At 35.5% G+C, this 23,630-nt stretch overlaps 1 protein-coding gene across 1 annotated transcript in view; it reads right to left on the reverse strand.

Annotated features, from left to right (window-relative positions):
* Nucleotides 1-23,630, reverse strand: part of LOC107725917 (metabotropic glutamate receptor 8) — a 121,549-nt gene that overhangs the window by 59,804 nt on the left and 38,115 nt on the right. The window contains exon 3 of the mRNA XM_016535333.1: nt 902-1,037. Coding sequence (XP_016390819.1) covers nt 902-1,037 — 136 coding nt within the window. The remainder of the gene's footprint in view (nt 1-901; nt 1,038-23,630) is intronic.

Raw genomic sequence — 23,630 nt, forward strand, 5'->3', positions numbered from 1 at the left:
TATATATTGATTTATTTCTTTGCAATTTACTTACCCACTCAAAAACAAATAAAAAATAGGGGCAATTCAGTTTTTTGTTTTTTTTGTGATTTCTAATAAAAATTTTATTGAAAAAAATGTACTAAAATAACTAAAACAGAACCAAATAATGAACTAAATAGACATTTAAAAAACTAGTAAAAAGCACAAAAATAACTGAAATTAAAAATTAAATTAAAATAAAACATATCTACAAAAAACATATCTACATACAAAAGAAAACTAAATATATATTCAATATATAGCTATAATATGTAACCACAATAGTATCTCAGTGATACCAAAATAACACTGATAGTTGACAATTATGAGTTGATCACACTACCAAAAATTAAGATTAAAACACACACACACACACACACACTAATATTTATATATTTATCTGATTCAGCTGCTTTAGTTGTTACGTTTAAAGAACAGTAGGCAGTATAAAGTATACTGTATACTACACAGTATTCATTATGCAAGTATTATATTCTGAACACAGCCAGCTTCCTTTCTTCCTCAAGGCACTGATAAAAGGTTTCTCTCAGCTGGAGATCTTTAAGAGAGCAGTGAACGGTCAGACAGGGAATGTCTTTCAAGAACAGAAAGGCGACACCTGATATCGTCCTCGTACAAAGAGTAATATTTATATATTTATCTGATTCAGCTGCTTTAGTTGTTACGTTTAAAGAACAGTAGGCAGTATAAAGTATACTGTATACTACACAGTATTCATTATGCAAGTATTATATTCTGAACACAGCCAGCTTCCTTTCTTCCTCAAGGCACTGATAAAAGGTTTCTCTCAGCTGGAGATCTTTAAGAGAGCAGTGAACGGTCAGACAGGGAATGTCTTTCAAGAACAGAAAGGCGACACCTGATATCGTCCTCGTTTGCGAACATGATGATGGCCCGGGCGTGGGGGGTCTCCAGGAGGCGGCGGATGATCTTGTCGAATTCCCCAGGCCTCGGCTCCCGAGGGATCTTCAGAGACTGTGCGATACACACGCCACCTAGACAGAGACAGAGACGGAGACGGAGAATTAGGCTTTGTTCAGTCTGCACACAAAATCCCATTTGTTTTCCAAATCCAGCCATTTGCAAGTGATGCAGTCGGGACTGTTTATTCACACGGTGTAGTCAAAAACATGCATAGCTACATTGTTTGCCAGAATAAAGACAGATGATAACAAGAGAATGTTATTAACTATAATTCAACATGTACATTAACTTTTGGGGGAAAAAATTAAATAAAAATAAAATAATTGTATTTTTAAAAGAAATTATTCATTTATTGGGCAAGGATGCATTCAACTGATCAAAAAATGACATTAAAGACATTTTTAATGTTACAAAAGATTTCTATTTCTGTAAATTCTGTTCTTTTTATATTTCTAATTATCGAAGTGTCCTGAAAAGGTATCACTGTTTCAATTAAAATATTAAGAACTGTTTGCAACATCATCTTAATAATAAATGCAAATAAGCACATTTTAATATTATTATTGATGTTATTATACATTAAAACTTTCAACATTATTGTAAATTGCAATTTTATTAATTGTATAATATTATAAAATTTAAAATAAAATGTTTCATAATATATTTTAACAATCCTATGTATGTATGTATTTATTTATTGAGGTATTTATGTATTTATTTATTATTAAATTGATCAAAGTGACAGCAAAGTAATGGCTGCTGACAATTTAAAATAAAATGTTTCATAATATATTTTAACAATCCTATGTATGTATGTATGTATTTATTTATTGAGGTATTTATGTATTTATTTATTATTAAATTGATCAAAGTGACAGCAAAGTAATGGCTGCTGAAAATCCAGCTTTGCATCATAGGAATAAATTATATTTGACAACATATTCAAATTGAAAACAGTTATTTTAAATTGTAATAATATTTTACAGTTTTCACTGTGTTTTTAATCAAATAAATGCAGCCTTGGTGGGCAGAAGAGGCTTCTTTCCAACCTGAAACCTATGAATGGTAGTATATTTTAATCTGGGATCAGCGTAACCAATAAAATCCATATATATAATACATTTAAAAAGTAAAATAATCGGAAAACAAGCAAAAATGAGAGTACCAATATCAATACTGGATTTCATGTAGTCGAATTAAGAAAAAAATACACAAGCAATGGTATTTCCGCTGCCTGTCTGAAGGTCTTGTAGTTAGTCTATCAAAATGACTTGAACATTTACAACCGATTGCTGTTGTGGACATAAAAGAAATACTTTCCATCAAGCTCCATCATTCAAATCCTGTCTCCAGGTGCTTGACATCATTTATTCAAACTTAACATGACAGACTTACAAAAATCAGGTCTTGACAGGCCATATTGAGGTGGACAGAGTCATATTTCATATTTAATGTAAGCTGTAATATCTAAGCCTCCGTCCCTTCGAGAGCTCGATTATACCATTAACGTCCCGAACGGGGGTGAATGATGGACTTCCTCCTGTAGTCTCCTCCTGTTACAGTCCATGTAATGAGCGCCGGCGTTTTCCTCAGCGAGCCGTGTCGCTGTATGCCAAACCAATGCGGCTCCTTATACGTTCTGTCACAATGACAAATACAAATTAGCCTTAATTAATGCCTCTCACAATGGTAATCACCAATCTGTTGCGTTCATGCCCTCCTCCGATCCATGATGATTGTGAGTTTACGGGAGTGCGATATTTGCTTGGAGCTACACTATGGAGGAAACATGTAGAAGAGCCGTTTCTGTGACTTTTTTTGGCCACAAATGGTATTTGTTCAAATTTATGCTATGACGCTATGAACAAAAAAGTAGCTTTGAAGCTAGGCTTTTTGAAAGAAATTTAGCAAAGATGCATTAAATTGTTTAAAAGTGAGAGTAAAGACATTATTAGAATGATTTCTGAAGGATCATGTGACTCTGAAGACTTGAGTAATGATGCTGAAAATTCAGCTTTTCATCACAGGAATAAATTACATTTTATAATATATTCATATAGAAAACACTCATTTTACATTGGAACAATATTTCACAATGTTACTGTTTTTATTTTTTTAATTAATGATGATTATTATTTTGTAAGCCCATTTCCTAGATTATATTGCACAATTCAGACTTTGTTTCTTGCGATTCTAAGAAGAAAATAAAGTTGGAATTACGAGATATGGAAACTGAATATCAACCAGATATAAACTCTGAGAAACAAAAATCAGAATAGTTGACATGTACATTCAGAATTGTGAAATGTAAACTTGGAATTACAAGAAAAATAGTTTATATCTTGCAATTCTGCCTTTTTTTTCTTGCAATTGCGAGTTTTTGATCAAATAAATGCAGCTTTGGTAAACATAACAGACTTTTACCCAAAACATTAAAAAAATTACAACCGCAAACTCTTGAACTGTAGTGTATCTAACGTGGTAATATTTGTAAAATACACACCTATCGAATGATATTTACACACCTTAGTTAGCTCACTGCAACATGATCAAAACCCTTTCGTCACACTACAACGCTGCCTGCTGGAAAAAGTAGCTTGCTACAAGAAAAGCTACACTGTTCTGAAAACAGCTAAGCTACTGTCACGCTACCGAACCAATGTAGCGACAACACGGGGCACAGAGCATGTCTTTCTAACTCACTGATGTCTCTCCAAATCTCTTTCCAAATACAGAATGAGGCTTTTATGCGCCATAAATGGGAGAACATCAAAAGGCCAATGAATTAGCATTCCAGAGCTTGGTGGCTTTTCAACACACCAAATTCCTTGTGCATTTTGTGCCTTTCCATTTATTCGGCGTTCAATAGCAGAAACAGCCGTCTTTGTGTTGCGCAGGGACACATATTCAGCTAAACGGTGAGGAAGAGAAACACTGGCTTTGCTAAAGCTCATAAATCGATTGCATGAGCAGACATCAGCATTGCAGCATGTTGCAGGGAGTGAGCTGGAAGATTTTGGGCTTGAGCACTGAGATAAGCAGCTCCGCCTACCGGTGACTAATGCATGTGCCCTAAGTGTCAAGCTCGCGAAATTAGTCACTACACAATTAATATGCATGAACGATTGCATTAAAATACGCCCAGTTTATTTTTAGTTCTGATAGATCAGAAAGAATAACTGTGAAGCCGTCATGCACTCAATCAGAACCTTCAAAACAATTCATTGCAACAATACTTGAAGTGCACAGCGACTTCTCTAATTGTTTAAAGCAGCAGTTTGAAGTCATTTAAGCAGCTCGTCTGATAATAAAATGATCCCTCCTATATCAGGGACACGACGAGCTCCAGCGTCTCTGCTAATCTTTAATGATTGGATTTTCACTGCTTTATGAATCATGAATTATCTCATTGTATCCAACCTCGCATGTCGCCCCTCAAACACACACATGGGCTGGCTAATGCTGTCATTTATTTCCATTGCTGGGAAACTGAACACCTAAAGTGAAGCGATTCACGTTGGGTAATTAACTTTCTGTTTGATAGCCGTTTGGTTTTGTGACTGACCGAAGGCAACTATTTACTGTCTGGCACACTATAGTGCATTCATTCTATACAAAATGACTTTTTATATCAATTTTATACCAATTTATCTTTTAAATTGTAGCATGTTTGCCAGATTTTCAACCCCTAAAATGATTTACATATGTGACCCTGGAGCACAAAACCAGTCTTAAGTCGCTGGGGTATATTTGTAGCAATAGCCAAAAATACATTGTATGGGTCAAAATTATAGATTTTTCTTTTATGCCAAAAACCATTAGGATATTAAGTAAAGATGATGTTCCATGAAGATATTTTGTAAATTTCCTACTGTAAATATATTAAAACTTAATTTTTGATTAGTAATATGCATTGCTAAGAACTTCATTTGGACAACTTTTTTTGCACACTCAGATTCCGGATTTTCAAATAGATGTATCTCAGCCAAATATTGTCCTATCCTAACAAACCATACATCAATGGAAAGCTTATTTGTTCAGCTTTCAGATGATGTATAAATCTCAATTTTGAAAAATTGACCCTTATGACTGGTTTTGTGGTCCAGGGTCACATATAAATTAACATTTCTAAATTGTAAATAAAGATGAACTCAGTGAGTCTTACAAGAAAATACTATCAGTCTTTTAAAAAAATATTTGAATTATGAGATAAAGGCAGAATTACGAGAAAAATTTAACTTTGAGATGCAAAGTCAATTATGATATAAAGTCGTAATTATGAGATCAAATCATAATTATGAGAAGTAGATTCGGAATTATGAGATAAAAATGTAATAATTAGTAATAAGGTTGGAATTATGAGATATAGTCATAATTATGAGAAATAAATTTGGATTTATGAGACAAAGTCTTTTATGAAAAAAGTCAGAATTGTGATATATAATAACAGAATTATGAAAAAATACATTTGGAATTATTAGATACAAATTCAAAACTTCAAAATTTCACATTTAAGTCAATGTGTTACTTGCCATTTCTTTGGAATTATTTGTGAAATTTACTAGCAATTTCCGAGTGGAGACTGATTCAAAGTCAATTATGATAATTTTGAAAAAGTCCCAATTAAGAGAAAGACGTAATTATGAGAAAGGTTGGAATTATGAGATACAGTCATAAATATGACTTCTTACTTGCCGTTTCTTTGCAATTCTTTGTGAAATTTACTAGCAATTTCTGAGTGAAAACAGTTTTAAAGCCATTTTTAATGTACTTTTTGGAAAATCCAGTGAATTAAATACTCAAATACCCAAAACAGTGACACTAATATTATAAAACAGACCAAGCTCGGAAACCAGGGCAGGAAGTGTCACTAAAACGGTCAATGAAGTGGATTTATTGTTAATGCATATTGAGCCTTTTAAGCGAAATGCAAACAGGAAAATCACAAACATTCATTTGGGCTCGAGTCATGACACATATGCTTAACGGAGATTTGATTCATTCCACATTAGAGCCTGTGTGACAAAGCATGTTTGAGGACGGTAATGGCAAAGAACTCAGCAGCACAATCCTTATTACTGTGGCTTATTACACCATCCATTAAGTGACAAAAGTGTGCCGGACTTCCTCGTGTTGAGAAATTGAACACTCTCAGAAATTAAGGACCACTGAGGTGGTGAAACCTCGCCTGAATTTGTCCCCTGAGAGGTTTTCCACCCTTTCTGAAGGGCCAGATATCGGGCAAAGCCAATAACGCTCAATAAAACTCAAGCGTCAGAATGGCTGTGTTTTAAAATGCCCAAATTTAATGCTTAATATCTCACGTGTAGTATTGTTTCCCCATGGCGCTGACCTCCTCCGCTCTCTGCATGAGGTGATTCGGTCGTCAGTTCCTCCAAACATCAAATGTGGGAGTGTTTTTCGCTCCTGAAAGCAGCACAGAAGCTTCGGGAGCGTGTTTATTCAACATCTCCACCCACACGCGCATCACAAAGGTGTTCGAATACAACCCGCATCCACCCACACGCGCGTGCCTGACGCCATGCGTTTCACACCACATATTCACTGCCATACGCTGCCGTTCCACACGACCCGGTGCTGAAGAATGTAAAATGCATGAAGAACACGACAATCATTTTGATGCAGAACATTTCTGTGCACTAATGCAGGACTAAAATGGGTTGAGTAAAGACCTCAATTGTTTGGACTGAACCAGACATAGTCTGGATTGTATGGAAGTCCAATTATGCTAAAAGTAGAAAATAAAATGACTGTAACTACGAGATACAGTTAAAATGAAGTAGAAATAAAATACGATGTCATAATTATTCAAAATAAAGTCAGAATGATAAGAAATAAAGTCAGAATTATGAAGTCAATTAGGAAAAATAACATCGGAATTATACGATATTTTTATATACAAGTCATAATTAGGAGAAAAAGCAATTATGAGATAAAATCATAATTATGGGGAATATTTTTTATTTGTAAGATGTAAAGACAATTGTAAGAAACAAGTTTAGAATTATGAGACTGATCATTTTGAGACGAGGTTATTATGAGATATAAAGACATTGATGAATAAGTCAGAATTATGATATGAAAAGTTATTACTATAATAAATACATTTTAATTGAGATTTAAAGAAAATTTTGATAAATTTAGAATTATGAGAAAGTAATTATTATAAGACGTAATTTTGGAATTATGAGATATTAAGTTAATAATGAAAAAGCTGGAATTATGAAATATAAAGTCAGAATTATGATATGTAAAGTCAAAATTGTAAGAAATAAATGGAGACTTATGGGATTTAAAGAGAATAATGAGAAATAAATTATGAGATATTAAATCATAATTTTGAGATATTAAGTCAATTATGACAAATAGAATTATGAGATATAAAGTCATAATCATGAGAAATAAAATCAGAAGTATGATACACAAAATTAATTACGAAAAATAAAATAAAAATAATAAAATATAAATGTATAATTATGAAAAACAAACTTGGAATTGTGAGATATAAAGAACTGCCCTGTTTGATAGTTGTGAAAAAACAGCTTGTATACCAACAAAAATGAACCAAACTTTGACATCAAACACACTTGATCTGGAGTTGTGAAAGAGCCATAAGTCTTTGCATCAGCATGAGTTTAGAGTGCCATTCCCTTTGTCCTAAAAATACTGTTAGTGCTTCTTTCAACACTCCATCGCGGCTTTAAAAAAAGACAAGTTTGTGTTTTGCAGCCCAGAGGCACATTGGAAATGGTGCCGCGGAAGACTTTGAAGTGGGGCATCTGGTAGAAATGAGCCTTAGACAACAGAAAAGGACATATAGCTCTTCACTCGGGCTTGGTGGACCATGTCTAATTGGATTCTGAGAACAGGATTTTGGTGATTTAGTACAGTAACTTCTCTCCTAACATGCTGCTTTAACAACTTCAACTGAACAGTGATACTTAGTCTAGTTTTTAAGGGAAAAGCATTGAGGTAATGCTGAGGCCATGCTTACTGAGTCGGGTCGGTAACTGATACACCCACCAGAGGCTCCGTCTATAGCACAGATCAATTGTCTTCGGGCTTTTAGGGAGTTACACTGGAATCTGAAGCGAGAGAAGTGACCGACAGTGGATTCCTGGTCATAACAGCCTCAAGGTCAGATGTCTACTCTAAATCCCAGTAATAAATCCTTTTGTCCCATCCGCTTTGTTCCAGACACCATCCTTTTCTCTCAAGTGTTGTGCTCACTTATCAGGAAGTCAGAGGGATTTGTTTTGTCTGAGGAGTTCGACAGACTCTTTCTGACTCAAACCTGTGAAGATGTGCCGCTCTCACAGAAAAATCTCATTTCCTTGCGTGAATCCTAATCAAGTGTCCAACTATTAAAGCAGGCTTAGACTTGCTTGCAAAAACAAATAAGAAACAAACAGACAGAAAGACAATATAAGTGTCCAACTAGACATTTTCAATCACACAAATACTCAACATTTGTCAGTAGAAATGATTTCATCTAAAGATAAGTTCACAAAAAATTCTGGTCATTTTTTCCCATGCAATCAAATTAAATGTGGAATGAAGTGTTCACGCTTCAAAAAGGATACTTGGCATTGACATTGACTTTTAAATCAGTTCATAATAACAACAGGAATCATACTGGACTGGTTCTCAAGGTCAACTCACTGACTCACTGGTCAGATTAATATCGACTTAAAATTGAGATTTGTTCCACACACAAAGCTATCGCATGGCTTATGAAGACTTTTAGGATATTTCATGGTGCCTTTGCTTGGAATTAACACATGTTCTTCAAAATGTCTCCTTTTGAACAAGCAGATAAGTAGGCTACATGATGAACCTTCATGCAAACTATTGCTTTAAGCACAAAAATAATAATACCGGTAATAATAAAAAATCAGCTTGTTACTTCCACCAAAGAGGTGCTAGTTAAGATTAACCCATTCAAAACCACTAGACAACACAAGAAATGCAGATATGCAGACAGCTATGATTTCACTGGAACATTACAAAATTGAATGACTTTCATAAATGTCCAACTACAGATTTTGCAACACACAAATAATCAACATTTGTCTTTTAAAGGCAGGGTATGTGATTTTTCAAAAACACTTTAGAAAAGAAACCTGAAAGCTTCAGTCCCTATTCAGAAAGAAAATGACCAGTGTTCAAAATGTCTCCTTTTGAATGACAAGGTGAGTAAACCAAGTGAACCATTACTTTAAACACAAACACAAATCACTAATAAATTAATCCATTTAAATCCACTAGAAGACACAAGGAATGCGGTTAGTGGCGATTCTAGTCCAGATGAAAATCATCAACATGCATCTCAATCTGGTCTGATTGAATCTAAGACCAGAAAACATGTAACAAAACCACATCTATATGATTTCACTCACAAAACTGAATGACTTTACTTACAAGATATGAAAAATTTATCTCCATTATGACAGAATAACCGTGCATAACCCCTGCTGGTGCACAACTGAATATAATTGAATATAAAGTGAGAATATTTCCTTTCCAGTGCATATAATAAGACTGCAGTGGTTGTGAATGTGCCGTGACAGAAAGGAAAGAATATGTCAGTCGATTAGCATTGAAACTAAGTTCTTCCTCCTCCATCTACAACGCTCTCTACCGTATGCTGATTTTTGGGGTGTAGATTTTGCTGCTCTGTTAGTCTCACTATGCAATTCAAATATTGACATTTTTAAAGCACGCAGTATTCTGTCAGGCTTGCAGTATGAGCTCTGATGAGACTGATTAATGAAGAGAATAGGAAAGTAGGAAATGATGTTACATATCATTTAGCAGATGCATTCGCTAAGTGACTTATAATACACAAAACTGCGGAGCGATGGGTCGTGATTCATTACTGTTAGCACTGGGTAATAATGTCAGTTCTTTAAATATGTATAACTAGCAGGCACAGTGCTTGGCAAAAGTGGGAGCTCTTTGCTAAAAGTACAATTTAAAGAAGGCAAGATAAAAACATTAAGGTGTATTCTTTAAGTATGCATAGTTTTTTCACAATTGTTTTAAGTGCTCTGACTACATAAGTGACTCAACAGATTGAAATGCTTCATTATATATTTAATAGGCCAAGAACACTGTCAAAAAAATCACAAGTTGAGAAAAAAAACAGCTTCAGGACTCTGAGTTTACTCAATTTATGTACAAAAAATGTTGCATCAACTGAACAACTAAAGTTGGTCTGTACTTTGAGCAAAAACAATACATTCTACAAACTCATTTTTTTTTACACTTGTGATTCCAAGTTCAATAAGCTTGCATTTTAAAGGGCACCTATTATGCCCCTGTTTACAAGATGTAATATTGGTCTTGGGTGTCCCCAGAATGTGTCTGTGAGGTGTGCCAACACACATTTATGTCCAAAGTGGATTTTGCATAATAGGTGCCCTTTAAATTATGTTGAGTATAACTTTACATCATAATTATGTAGAATTTTCTTCATTTGCATCTTCATTTCAACTTGTGTTTCAGTTTGTTTAGCAAACACACTGGGCAAAAATGGTTGTAGAAACAATTTTCACTTAAAAATAGCTAATTAAAAGGAATGTACAACAATTATAAAGAAATAGCACATAATACATTGAATAATACATAACATTTTTAAGCAGCAAGACTTAATTGGTATTTTCTTGTAAAACATACTCCAATAATGTTTGTTTCATTCACAACTTTTTTTATTTTTTCAGATAATGTTAAAAATAAGTTTATTTTGTTCAGTTAATGTTAAAAAAAACTCCATAGTGCTAAAATATCAATTAAATCTGAATAATATATTTATGTCATAAGTCCCCATGCTTTGACCAAAACAGATCTTGCTGTTTAATATTTACTTAATTTATTTAATATATACATACTAAATGGTATAAAAAAATGGACCTTATTTTTATGCATTTATATTTTTTTTACTTTGATTTGACCATTTTAATGTGAACTTTTACATTTAAATAACTCATAATACTTTTTTTTTTAATTTGACTTAAATTTTTTATGTAATGTAAACTTTTTCTGCATTTGACAGTTCAGTCATTCTAGAGTTGGTCTGACAAAATGCAAGTTGCATTTTTTCATCCCAAATTGCTCATCCCTAAATCATCCATCATCTACTCCTCCTAGTGATCTGATTTCTGCCCGATGGACTGCCAAACTGGCAAAAACACAAGCTTCAGCACTACCCCGCCTGATTCGTCTGTAACACAAAGTCACAATTCACTCACAAGAGCCAATCAAAGCAGGAACCTTTGGCTCTTCACACCACTGAGACTCTGAGAGTCTGTTATGACATAAAAAGAGAGCGACGCATTCACACATGGCCTTCATGCGCCTCTAGATCCGTAGCCCAATTACTCTGAGGGATCTTACGAATGTGGACTGTATCAAGTAAAAAGAACGTCACATCTGAAGAGACTGAAACACTGGAGACCATTAGGGTTTTGATCGTTGAAAGGATAGAAACAGAGACATAATAGAGATGTCATGTGCTATATCACTGTGTAGAGCAAAGAAGCTTTCAGAATGCAATACTGCTTACTAAATACTACCTTAAAATAGTATGTAAAATAATATGCATTAAGTAACAACAAATATTTCAAGACCTGCTCATGTAGTTCAACTTGTACAGCATGCTATAGAAACACTAAAGTCATACGTTCAATTCTTCGGGAATGCATGCACTGATCAAATGCATTGTTTGAAAACATGATGTACATAAATTGTAGTTGCATGCTGCTTTTTGTCATTTGACATTATAATGTTATGAAAAAAGGAACTGGTAATTTTTTTGCAAGGGCATTATCTGTTAAGTTTAACCCTAAAAAAATGCATATGCAATTCAAAATACAGGTAAAACACCTTGAAATAGGGAAAATTCCTTCATATTAACGCAGTACATGTGCCATATTTTTACAAACATTTTTTGTAAAATTAGTGTAAAAATATATATTTTTTCATTTTAATACAATTTCTTTGAAAAATTCCATCTTAAAGTTAACATCAATGCAGTTTGCATCCCATTTTACATCTATGACATATATTGTAGTGAAACAGGATATTCAGTGAGGAAAAACTGAAGAAAAGAACTCGTCTTCATCAGTCGCTAATTTATTGGCTTGTTTATAACCAGACTGGAGCCCTGGCTAAATGCTGATTTCTGAAACAATGATTAAATAGCTACTAGGGTATTAGTTAAAATTATCTATCCTTAATGACTGCAGCAGAAAAGTGAAGTCATTTCAGAGGTTGTTGAGCAAATTATTATATTTTGGCTAAAGATTACTTTATTTACTCAAAATAAGTCCAGGTGCATGTATTAAGAAAGTAAACGGGGTTAATTTTGGTCATTATTTAATCTAATTAAGTAATGAAGGGTAAAAAAAAAATCTACAGTCTTATAAATAAAGGTTTTTATTGGCATCAATGGTTACATACAAATTTTCATTCCACAAAAGTTTCTTTATTGTGGGAAAAGGTTCTTTTTTTAGATTTTAGACTCTTAAAATATTCTTCACACCAAAAAACAATGTGTGTGTGTTTTTTTTTTTTTAAAGAACTGATCACTTAAAAGTTTTTCACTGGTAAAAAAAAAAAAAAGTAGTTTTTTTTGGCGCTGATGGTTCCAAGAAGAACCTTTAACCTCCATGGAATCTTAGAAGAACCACAAAAGTTCTTTAGATTATTAAAATGTTCTTCACACTAAGAAACAATGGTTCTTTTAAGAACTGAGCACTGAAAAGTTATTTGGGAAAATGGTTCTTCTATGGCATCACTATGAAAAACTTTTGAAACCGTTATTTTTAAGAAAAGAGACAATTGCTTATCATCACACTGGAAATGGAAAGTCAAGTCAAGCTCATTTCATTCTAGATACAGCATTAAATGCAGAGTAGTAGCAGGTCAAGCAAGTATGCATACAGAAAATGAGGATATTATGCACAGAATACATACTATATATACTGCAGAAGAGTGAGTAGCATGATAACAGCATGAACAGTCAATGGCTACGCAGGGAAATAAGGCTGATTGTCCCAGAAGTGACACTTCCATGTGGCGTTTCCCAAGAAGGGGTTTCGTAATTGATGTGACATCGAATCCCTATGGCTAAGCAGAGTTGGGCTCAGAGGTCATGATCCTGGAAACTAGACCACATATGCTGCACATCTTGAGATTTGCATTTCATTTAGCTTCAAACTACCATCTGAGACGTCATGAAACTCCGCAGTTACAGCCTGGCTTTATGTGCACCTTTTGGATGCTTCAGATGCGTTCTTTCCATGGCATGTGTGATAAAGTATTATTACAAAGAAAGCTCTGAGATTTCCCACTGCTTTGTTTTCATGGACTCTTGGCTTCTTTTCTTCTCCACTGCTTTACTGTCCACTCAAACGTGATCTCCTGCGGCTCAAGCGCTCTTGAATTTCTGCAGTATTCCTTCCCACTACCCATCTCTCTCATTGATGATGTGTAGCATACAGGCCACACGTTTTATTCCAGCTCGTCTTTCCCGTCTACCTCCACGACCCTCATGTAAAAAACATCAATGTGTTTCACAGCAGCATATATGAAGCTCAGACAGAACAGAAGACATGCTTCACTACTTCTTTAGGTTAACCTCTGCCTGTTTCTCACAAGATGAACCCCGCAACACAAACACCACAAGATCCTTTTGCTTTTAAAGGAATAGTTCACTCAAAGATTAAAATTCATCTACTGAACCTTATATTGTCACAAATCCATGGTTTTCTTTCTTCTGTTGAGAACAAAACAATGCAGGATCCAAGCTGCTGTGCTCATTACAATGACAGTGGAATTTTTAATGATTTTGAAAGCGTCTTATGCTTACTAAGACGGTATTTATTTGATTAAAATAGTAAAAAAAACAAAAAAAACAATCATTACTATAGTGTCACATGGTCATCCAGAAATCATTCTAATAAGCTGATTTGCTGCTCAAACAACATTTTTTGTATTATTATTAATACTGAAAACAGTTGTGCTACTTAATATTTTTTTGGGAAACCATGATATTTTTTTCCAGGTTTATTAATCTTTTCTAACATCATAAATATCACTTCTGGTCAAGTTAAGATGTCCTTGATGAAAAGTTACTGAAAAGTTAAAACCCAAAATATTTGAATGATAGTGTATATAAAGGAAAGGGGGGAAATATTATATTTAGATATAAATTATAAAAAGAATATTTGACAATCAGTTTGTCACTTTTGACTTTTACTGCCAATCTCCCTTCAAAAAAAAGAAAAACATCATAAAAGCATCATAAAAGATGTTTGAAGTCACTCAAAACCCTTTCTGAATTACTTTTATAGTGCTTTTTGTCATTTATCACTGCTTGGCAGAACAAATCACAGTCCACTTTCGCTGTAGTGCTCAAACAGTCTTCAAATAAACAGCTTTTGTGTTCAGCAGAAGAAAGACAATAAGATCAGAATACAAATTTGGAACAACATAAAGCTAAGTAAATGAGTTTTGATGAATTTCTCAATTTTTGTGTAAACAATTCCTTTAATGCATTATGCTAACCTTGCTTTACCAAGTGAACGTCTCTTCCACCAAATCTTGGTAGCATTATAAAGTCCTCAAGCTTCCGTTAATCTACTCGTGTGAACCCTGAACCCAACATCGCTACGCTGAAAACCAGCAGATGTTAATCTCTACAGGACACAGGCCGTGTTTACTTGAATCCCGAAGCACTGATCCCTGTTTGCCAGGACGTATTTGAACAAATGCCATTCTTAGTTTAGCTATGGTTATTTGTGAAGACAACATAGTGTGACCGAGAACAAGAAAAAGTGGCCCGCGATAGCTGCGCTGGCATTTGCTTTGGTTTAATAAGGTCGAACGGCAGATAGCGGCAGACGCTCCGACTTCCTTCCGTCCCCGTTGAGCGCCGGCATGTGAATTATTCCTTTCCTCCCGCTGATATCCAGAGCGAAATATGACAGCTCTCAGCCGTCTGAGAAGCACCCAAGTGTAGATTCTGTAAAATCCCTCAAGCAAACTTGAACAAGGGAGATCGATGCACCATTCTGATTGCTTTTGCTCTACTGAGAGAATGAAAAAACCCACACAGACGAAATGACAGCTTTGCACAGCGGTGCCGATGGTCTCATGGCTACTGGAAAAGAGCTCTGAGCAGAGACCGTATGCACTAATTCACTTATAGGCCAGACGCTTCAGGCAAACTGTGATCGTGATGTGACAGTAGCGTAGCCTTAACAGTCACAATACTGTCACGTCAGGTATACCCGCACTTCAAAACTACTGTGTTACGATAGCCAACGTCTGAGAGTCCTGGTATCTGGAGACTGTGTGAGATTCAGTGTAGTTCGGCACTGTGATGTGAAATGGAAAAAGTTCATGTTTAGCGATAAAAAGTGCCATTTTGAGAATGAAAATTCAATGAGAAAGCATTATAGTAATAGCCATTTCCACCACAGAATAAAAAAATAATAAAGGTAATTGCAGCTTTATCTCATAATTCTGACTTTATTCCTCACAATTCTGAGAAGAAAAAAAAAATGTCAGAATTGTTAAACTCGGAATGGCAAGAAAAAAGTTTATATCTCACAATTCTATACAATTTTTCTCGGAATTTTGAGTTTCTTGCAATTCTGAGAGTTTACAATTTGCAATTCTGGCTTTTTGTTCTTAAAATTCAGTTCTTAAAAAATTTAAAAAAGGTAATTGTGATGTTTTATCTCATAATTCTGACTTTTTTTCTCACAATCTGGAGTTTATATCTTGCAATTCTGAGAGTTTACAATTTGCAATTCTGACTTTTTGTTCTTAAAATTCAGAGTTTCTATCTCGCAATAATTTTTTTCTGCCATGTAATAAAATACATTTTAAAAAGGTAATTGTGACTTTGTGACCTCACAATTTGGAGTTTATATCTTGCAATTCTGAGGAAAAAAGTCAGAATTGTGATATATAAACCCAGAATTTCTATTAAAACAAAGAGTCTGAATTGTGAGAGAAAAAGTTGCAATTACCTTTTTTTTATATTCTGTGGTCAAAACTGGCTCCGATAATAGTATGCAAAATTATAATCATTGTAAGTTAAGGTAAACTAAGAACTTTGATGCTGTTAAGTAATGTCATTATTTATATTTCTATTGATATTAAAGTATTTATTCATATTTATCTGCCTATTGTAAGCACAAGTTAATTTAAAGACTATAGGAATGCAGCTGAGGTTAAAGACAATTGTGTTAGCAAAAATTGATGAAAATGACAGTAAATACATGTTACAAAAAATTCTGTTTCAAATAAATGCTGTTGTTTTGACATTTTTTTCTATACTTATATGAAATGTCATATGAAATAAAGTCGCTTTTCTTAAAATGATGAAAATTACGCAAGTTTATGTTTCAAACAGCATAAAACATCTGCCAATTGAATGAGAAAAATAAAGATTTATTTTTTTTTTTGTTTAGTTTATTTTTCTCACTCCACTGGCAGATTTTTTTCTTGTTTTAAGCTTAAACTCACTTAATTTTCATAAATTTTTAAGAAAACAATATTTAATATATTAAGTCATCTTGCTTCACAAGTAAATGTCTTTTGATTTAAGAATGTTGGGATATTTTTACTGGAAAACAAGGCCAATTTAAAACTTCCTTTGAATGACAACTAGATAGATAGATAGATAGATAGATACTGGATTGTTGTTTTTTTGTCACTTTATTTATTTCCACCTGCTCTTGTAATTTCCTTTCATACCTAGGTTAGCACCTGGGTTGTAATAGCGGATAAATGTCAAGAACCATGTACGCAGAGTGACACGTCGCAATTTCTGTGTTGCCAACATGCCAAGTGTTTGTTCTGCCTAAGCGCGTGTTTGCCGTTCTCTAAATTGAACACGCTGTTCTGCAGCTGCCGGTCTAACTGCCTATACCGAACGTGAAGCATTGCTGCTGGCAACACACGCTCGTGAAATACAGACACACGTCCACATTATGCAAACTACATGTTCTGAACGCTAATCAATAATTCAAATGATTCTCTAAATTATAGAAACAATCAGCAAGCCGGGGCGGTGTCTAATGTTTCTTACGCATGACTTTCCATTAAAACTGCATTACAAGTTTGGCATTTGAAGGATGAATCGTCCACCTTTATACGAATCACCCTTCCTTTAATTGCATTATTACAAGGGCAATATCGCCAGCTACAGCAATTTATAGCATTCGACATGGTCTCCTTTACAAAACAGACTTGCAAAGGAGCTGAAGTCATACCCAAGGTGATGTTTGTGTTGTAGTCAAATATTTAAAGGAATAGTTCACCCAAAAATGAAAATTTACTGAAAATTTACTCACCCTCAGGCAACCCAAGAAGCATATGAGTTTGTTTCTTCATCAGATTTGGAGAAATTTAAAATTTCATATGAAGAGATTTGGTAATAATAATTTAGTATTATTGCTCACCAATGGATCCTCTGCAGTGAATGCACCACTCCAGTCCATCAATTAATGTCTTATGAAGTGAAAAGCTACATGCTTGTAAGAAGGTTGAGTAGATTTTCAGCAAATGTTAATTTTTGGGTGAACGGTTCCTTTAAAGGGGTGGTTGATTGCGATTTCACTTTTTTAACATTAGTTAGTGTGTAATGTTGCTGTTTGAGCATAAACAATATCTGCAAAGTTACGACACTGAAAGTTCAATGCAAACAGAGATATCTTCTTTTAAAATTATGGCAGTTTAATGCATAATGGCTCATAGGGACTACAACAAGCTACTTCCCGGGTTTGTGACATCACAAACCCTGATAAACCCCGCCCCTGGGAACATGCAACAAAGGGGGCGATGCCATGCTGCGCTGCTTTAGGGGCCATTTACACGACAACGTTTTCAGCCAAAAATGGGAAACTTTTTATGCGTTTTGCCTGTTCGTTTACACGACAATGGCATTTTGGGGACTGAAAACGCATAATTTTGAAAACGGGTTTCAAAGCGCAAATTTTTGAAAATGCCACCATTATCGTTTCCATGTAAACATCCATTACGGGAATCTTTTGACGTCATGCACGTGCGTAGTATGTGTTTGGTATGTAGACATGTAAACAAGGTGACAGCGCCAACTACTGGCCTGGCATACGTAATACAGCGTTTTTGGCAGTTTTCGCGGATATATGGAAAAGCGAATCGTTTTGAAAAAGTTGTCGTGTATACGTGAAACTTTTTAAAAAGGCAAGGGAAAAACTTTTTCCGTTTTTGACTACATCATTGTCGTGTAAACGTAGCATAAGAGAAGAGGAAGAGAAAACTAGGGGTGCACGAAAAAATCTATTCGTATATGAATCGCGATAGAGATATCTTCTTTTAAAATTATGGCAGTTTAATGCATAATGGCTCATAGGGACTACAACAAGCTACTTCCCGGGTTTGTGACATCACAAACCCTGATAAACCCCGCCCCTGGGAACATGCAACAAAGGGGGCGATGCCATGCTGCGCTGCTTTAGGGGCCATTTACACGACAACGTTTTCAGCCAAAAATGGGAAGCGGTTCTCAATCCTGTTCCTCGCGTCCCCCTGCTCTGCTCTGCATCTCTCTCTCTCTCCCTCTCTCTCTCTCTCTTTCAGATCATTAGCTCGTCAGCTCCTTCAATGAACTGTGTTCCAATTATACACTTTATGTGTATAGACAGACAGATATTTTTCACATAGCTATGAGAAGCGTTAAACATGGACGCACATGCGGTTGCCGTGCTGTAAGCTTTAATCAGGATAAAACCATATATTAAAAGCTAACATAAGCAGTAGCATTTACAAATAACAGCTTATCTAAAAGTATGAGACAACAACAAACAAAAAAACATACCATTACGAGCCATGTGCTTGCACAGGTTCTGCACGATCTTCTTCACTAATATTCTCTGGGTCTCAATCGGGCTCAAATTGATAAGCAATATTGACGACGTTATTGTTTACAATACAACCGGAGCACATTCTGAGGCGAGGGGCGTGATGTTTAGACAGGCACTGGCGGTTTAGCGAATCACAACACACTGGGCTAGCTAAATCAATGAAGCTGGCCCAGCTAGCTGGAAGGTAACTAGCTGAAAGCTAGCTAACCAATCTGAGCCCATTGCGTATTTCTGAGGGAGGGGCTTCATAAAAACAGGAAATCATCAGCGCGTTTATAGGAGAAGGGACAGAGCGGTGTAGAATAAAGGTAAATTATATGAAAAATAATGTTGTTGTTTTTTTAAACATAACATGTTTAATTAACATGTTAGACTGCACCCCATAAACACAATCAAGCCTAGAAAAAAAACAGTCAACCACACCTTTAAGCAACATTACTAGACAGAAGGAAAGTTCTCCAGAAGAGTTCGATTGGACAGCATGGGAAGGCTGTCAGATGGAGTTGTCGACTAGCCTGAGAGTTTGCGGATGAACCTGGCTGTTCTTTCCACCACCCGCTGCAGTGGCGAGTTTCTAAACAAAGCGATGTTGGATCAAATCAGAACACTCACCATGACACACCTGGACTAGCTGCAGACGATGAGGCTTTGCAGACCGGCTCTATTAAGTCTTCTCAGGTGGGTGCAGAATGAGACACAAATGCCTCTTTCTGACTAAAACGTCTTAAAATTTGGCTGAAGATGTTATTGGGCTGTTTTATGCTAATTTAAAACAAAAAAGCAGTTGAAAGAATGTTTTATGAAAAGAAAAGGTATGAAAACATGGGATTTAATCAGATTCGCAATACACCACAGTTCTGACCCCAAGGCGATTAGACAAAATGCAAAATAATGTCCCAGAGCTTTTGTAACTTATCAAAAATATGGTAACTAAATCAGAGTTTTAGAGTTACCTTCCAGGAAAACATTAAAGGTACTAAACACAAACAGCTTTAACTCACACCCACAGGGTGTCATGACTAAGCAGAGTTTAATTACTTTATGGGCTTTAACAGCGCTGCCGTACATGCTAAAAGAAAGAAAAGAACCTTGAATCCAACAAAACACATTTTCTTTATTAACAATAGCTGTGCAACGCCTGCCCTGCTTGCATTACTGCTCAACCTACAGCACCACAGCAAACTATACTTTAAATGATATTTTACAGTATTTTCATTCACATTAAACTTTGTGCAAAGAATATAAGATACGTAGAAGACTCTGAAGTAGATAAGAGTGGTATTTGTTCATGCAAAAATGGTCATCACAATGCCAGGGGTTGCCAGGATGTTGCTACACCATCACTGAATTGATGACATTATATTTTACCTGAATTGTCTGAATTTAATGTGGTGAGAAAAAAAACACAATAGACTAAACATTTTTGTTTTGTCTTTGCTGGCTGCAAACAAAACAGACCAGCGTAACGTGATTCACGAAAGAGTCACTGTTATGAAATGGCTCTCTTAATGAATAATGAACAAAAAGAAGTTACCAATTCGAATTAGTCTAACCTAATTAGGCTGACTAATTTTGCCAGATTCATGCATAAATAAATGCATAAAATGTGTAAATAAATGCATGAAATAAATTAATAAATGCATACATAAGTGCATAAATGTGAATACATATAAATACACAAATGAAAGAATGAATACATACAGTATATATATATATATATATATATATATATATATACACACATATATATATAGACCTTCTCCCGCCATACCTCTTGGGGAATATACCTGTGCACCTGTGCCATTCTTCTCCCGGCGCTCGGAGACGACGAGGGAGGAAACGAGGAAAGCGAGGTGGCCTGATCGTTAAATTAAAGCGGGCCTTGGGCGGTAGTGAACTACGAGCCGTACTCCGCTCGTGTTGCTCGCATGATGTCACCGGGAACAGTCGAATAATCAACCAACGATTCACGAAGGGCAAGCATGGCTGGATTTACCTGGTTCTGACTGACAGTCCGGCCTCTGTTAGGCGGACGGGCTGGCCCCGCGTGTGCACGAGAGGCATCGATTCATGGAATCTTCGCCCTCTTCGCTGTGAGCGGCTCCCGGTGAGAGAGGATAGCACGATGCGGATGGCGATGCTTAACGTACGATCCGTTGGAAACAAATCTTTTATCCTGAATGATTTTATCATGAACAACAAGCTGGATTGTCTCTTTCTGTCCGAAACCTGGCTAAAGGTAGGAGACCTGTCTCCGATACCGTAATTGCTACCACAGGGTTACTCATATTTTAACTCGCCTAGGTTAACTGGGCGAGGTGGAGGTCTGTTGTCTATTTTTAAAAAGGACATCGGTTGTTGGAAAATATCGCCTGAACTCTATAATAGTTTTGAGCTGATGACTTTTTATATAACATTGACTAAGCCTGCACTGGTTGCACTTGTGTATCGCCCTCCAAAGCCAAACAAGGACTTTATAAACAAATTTTCTGACTTTATTAGTAAACTGGCTACACAATATGATCGTTTTTTAATTCTAGGCGATTTTAATATACACTTGTGTTGTGGGCAGGATGTGATGTCCAGAGAACTGTTAAATGTGATTAACTCTTTTGATTTGACACAATAGGTCAAAGGATCAACTCATAATTTGGGAAACACACTAGATTTGGTTTTATCTTTCAACTTGCACATTCAGAATGTTGTGATTGATGAGGTGGTGTTTTCTGACCATAAGCCAGTGTTTTTTAATGTCTGCTTTGATGAGAAGTCCACAGTGCTTGTACCAGAAAAAATATGGTCCAGAAAAATTTAAATCCTTGAATAGTGGAGAGTTTGCCTCATTATATAGAAATCACTGTGAAACTACTCTATTTGAAGAGTCTCTGAAGAATTTAAGTGTTGATGAACAGGTTAATCACTTTTGTTGTTTGTGCTGAAATCTTGGATAATGTTGCTCCTCTTAAAGTTAAAAAAACGTAAAGGCAAATATCAGCCATGGGTAAATGATTCTACACGGACACTTAGACAAAAGGCTTGACAAGCCGAGAGGAGATGGAAAAAACACAAACTGCAGGTTCACTATGACATTTTTAGAGAATCTCTATTGACTTTTCAGAAGGCTGCTAGATGTGCTAAAACACAAATATTATTCCGATGTGATATCGCAAAATGCAAATAATTCTAAAATGTTATTCAAGATTTTAAATTCAGCCATAAATCCTGTACAAACTAGGTATCCTGATCCTTCCACTACTAAGTGTGAAGAGTTTCTTAATTTTTTTAATAGGAAAATTGTTGATTTACATTCTAAGATACGGAAACCGCTTGTACATCCGTCTGTTGACTTGGCTTCTGCCTGCTGCACGGAATGTACAGAATTCTACCCGATTATGTTTCCAGTTTTGGTGGACACTGTGAATCATCTTAAATCTTCTTCATCAAAAGACGATGTTATGTCTCCCTGCCTTTTCAAACAGGTTTTTGAGAGTGTTGGGACTACTGTGCTGAATTTAATTAACAACTGTCTCAGTCAGGGCATCTGTCCAGCTGGTTTTAAGCATGCTACAGCTCTCCCACTTTTAAAAAGGCCCAATCTGGCAGTGGAGGACACAAATAATTATAGACCAATTTCAAACCTACCTTTCCTTGCCAAGATATTAGAGAAACTGGTCTTTAAACAACTACAATCTTATACTACCTTAAATGCAATATGTGAGCCTTTTCAATCCGGTTTTAAGTCTGGTCATAGTACTGAGACAGTGTTGGTTAAAGTGCTAAATGACATCTATCTATCAACAGACAATGGCGAAAGTGTTATTTTAATTCTGCTTGAGCTTAGTGCGGCATTCGATATGGTGGACCATAGGATTTTAATTGAGCGCCTTGAACATTGGGGCGGCCTAAAAGGCAATGTGCTGAAATGGTTTGAATCTTATCTTACGGATAGGTCTTTTTCAGTGAGAGTTGGGAACTGTAATTCTTCAAGATTACATCTTCCTTGGGGAATTCCACAAGGGTCAATTTTGGCGCCGTTGCTGTTTTCCCTCTGTATGCTACCTTTGGGGGCTATATTTCGAAAACACAAAGTATCATTCCACTGCTATGCAGATGATACTCAGATGTATCTAGTGTTGAGCAAGTTACTCTGAAAATGTAATCAAATTACTGATTACTGATTACTCCTCTTATGAATGTGACAAAAGGGTCAGCGACATGACACTCAGTTTTTGTCCTATCAATTAATTTATTCAAGTAGTTTTGCATAATCCTTTATTATTATTTCTTAGAAAAATACATTAACAAAATGGTTTCACTGCTTATTTGTTTTAAAATAAACACTTTTGTTCACAAAATTAAAGTCATCTAGCGTTAATAAGCAGAAAAACTGAGTGACTCAGTGTTTAAATTCAACGCACCTGGCTGGCTTTATGAAAACCCATGTGAAAGACTTGGGCTTCGTTTTGGATAGTGAACTAAAGATGGACAGGCAAATAAAACAGTGGTAAGATCTTGTTTTTTTTCATTTACGTCTATTAGCGAAGACAACACCGTTTTTATCTACCAGTGATTTGGAGAATCACTGATCGTTTTCACTCGAATGGACTACTGTAACTCCCTTTATTTTGGAGTTGATTGTGGTGCACTGGGGGGCATACAGAGAATCCAGAACGCAGCGGCGAGAATCATTAAGTCTGCAAAATTACTTGCGTCACTAAATTG

Source organism: Sinocyclocheilus rhinocerous, unplaced genomic scaffold (assembly GCF_001515625.1).
Source record: "Sinocyclocheilus rhinocerous isolate Xijiao unplaced genomic scaffold, SAMN03320098_v1.1 scaffold395, whole genome shotgun sequence".
NCBI lineage: Eukaryota > Metazoa > Chordata > Actinopteri > Cypriniformes > Cyprinidae > Sinocyclocheilus > Sinocyclocheilus rhinocerous.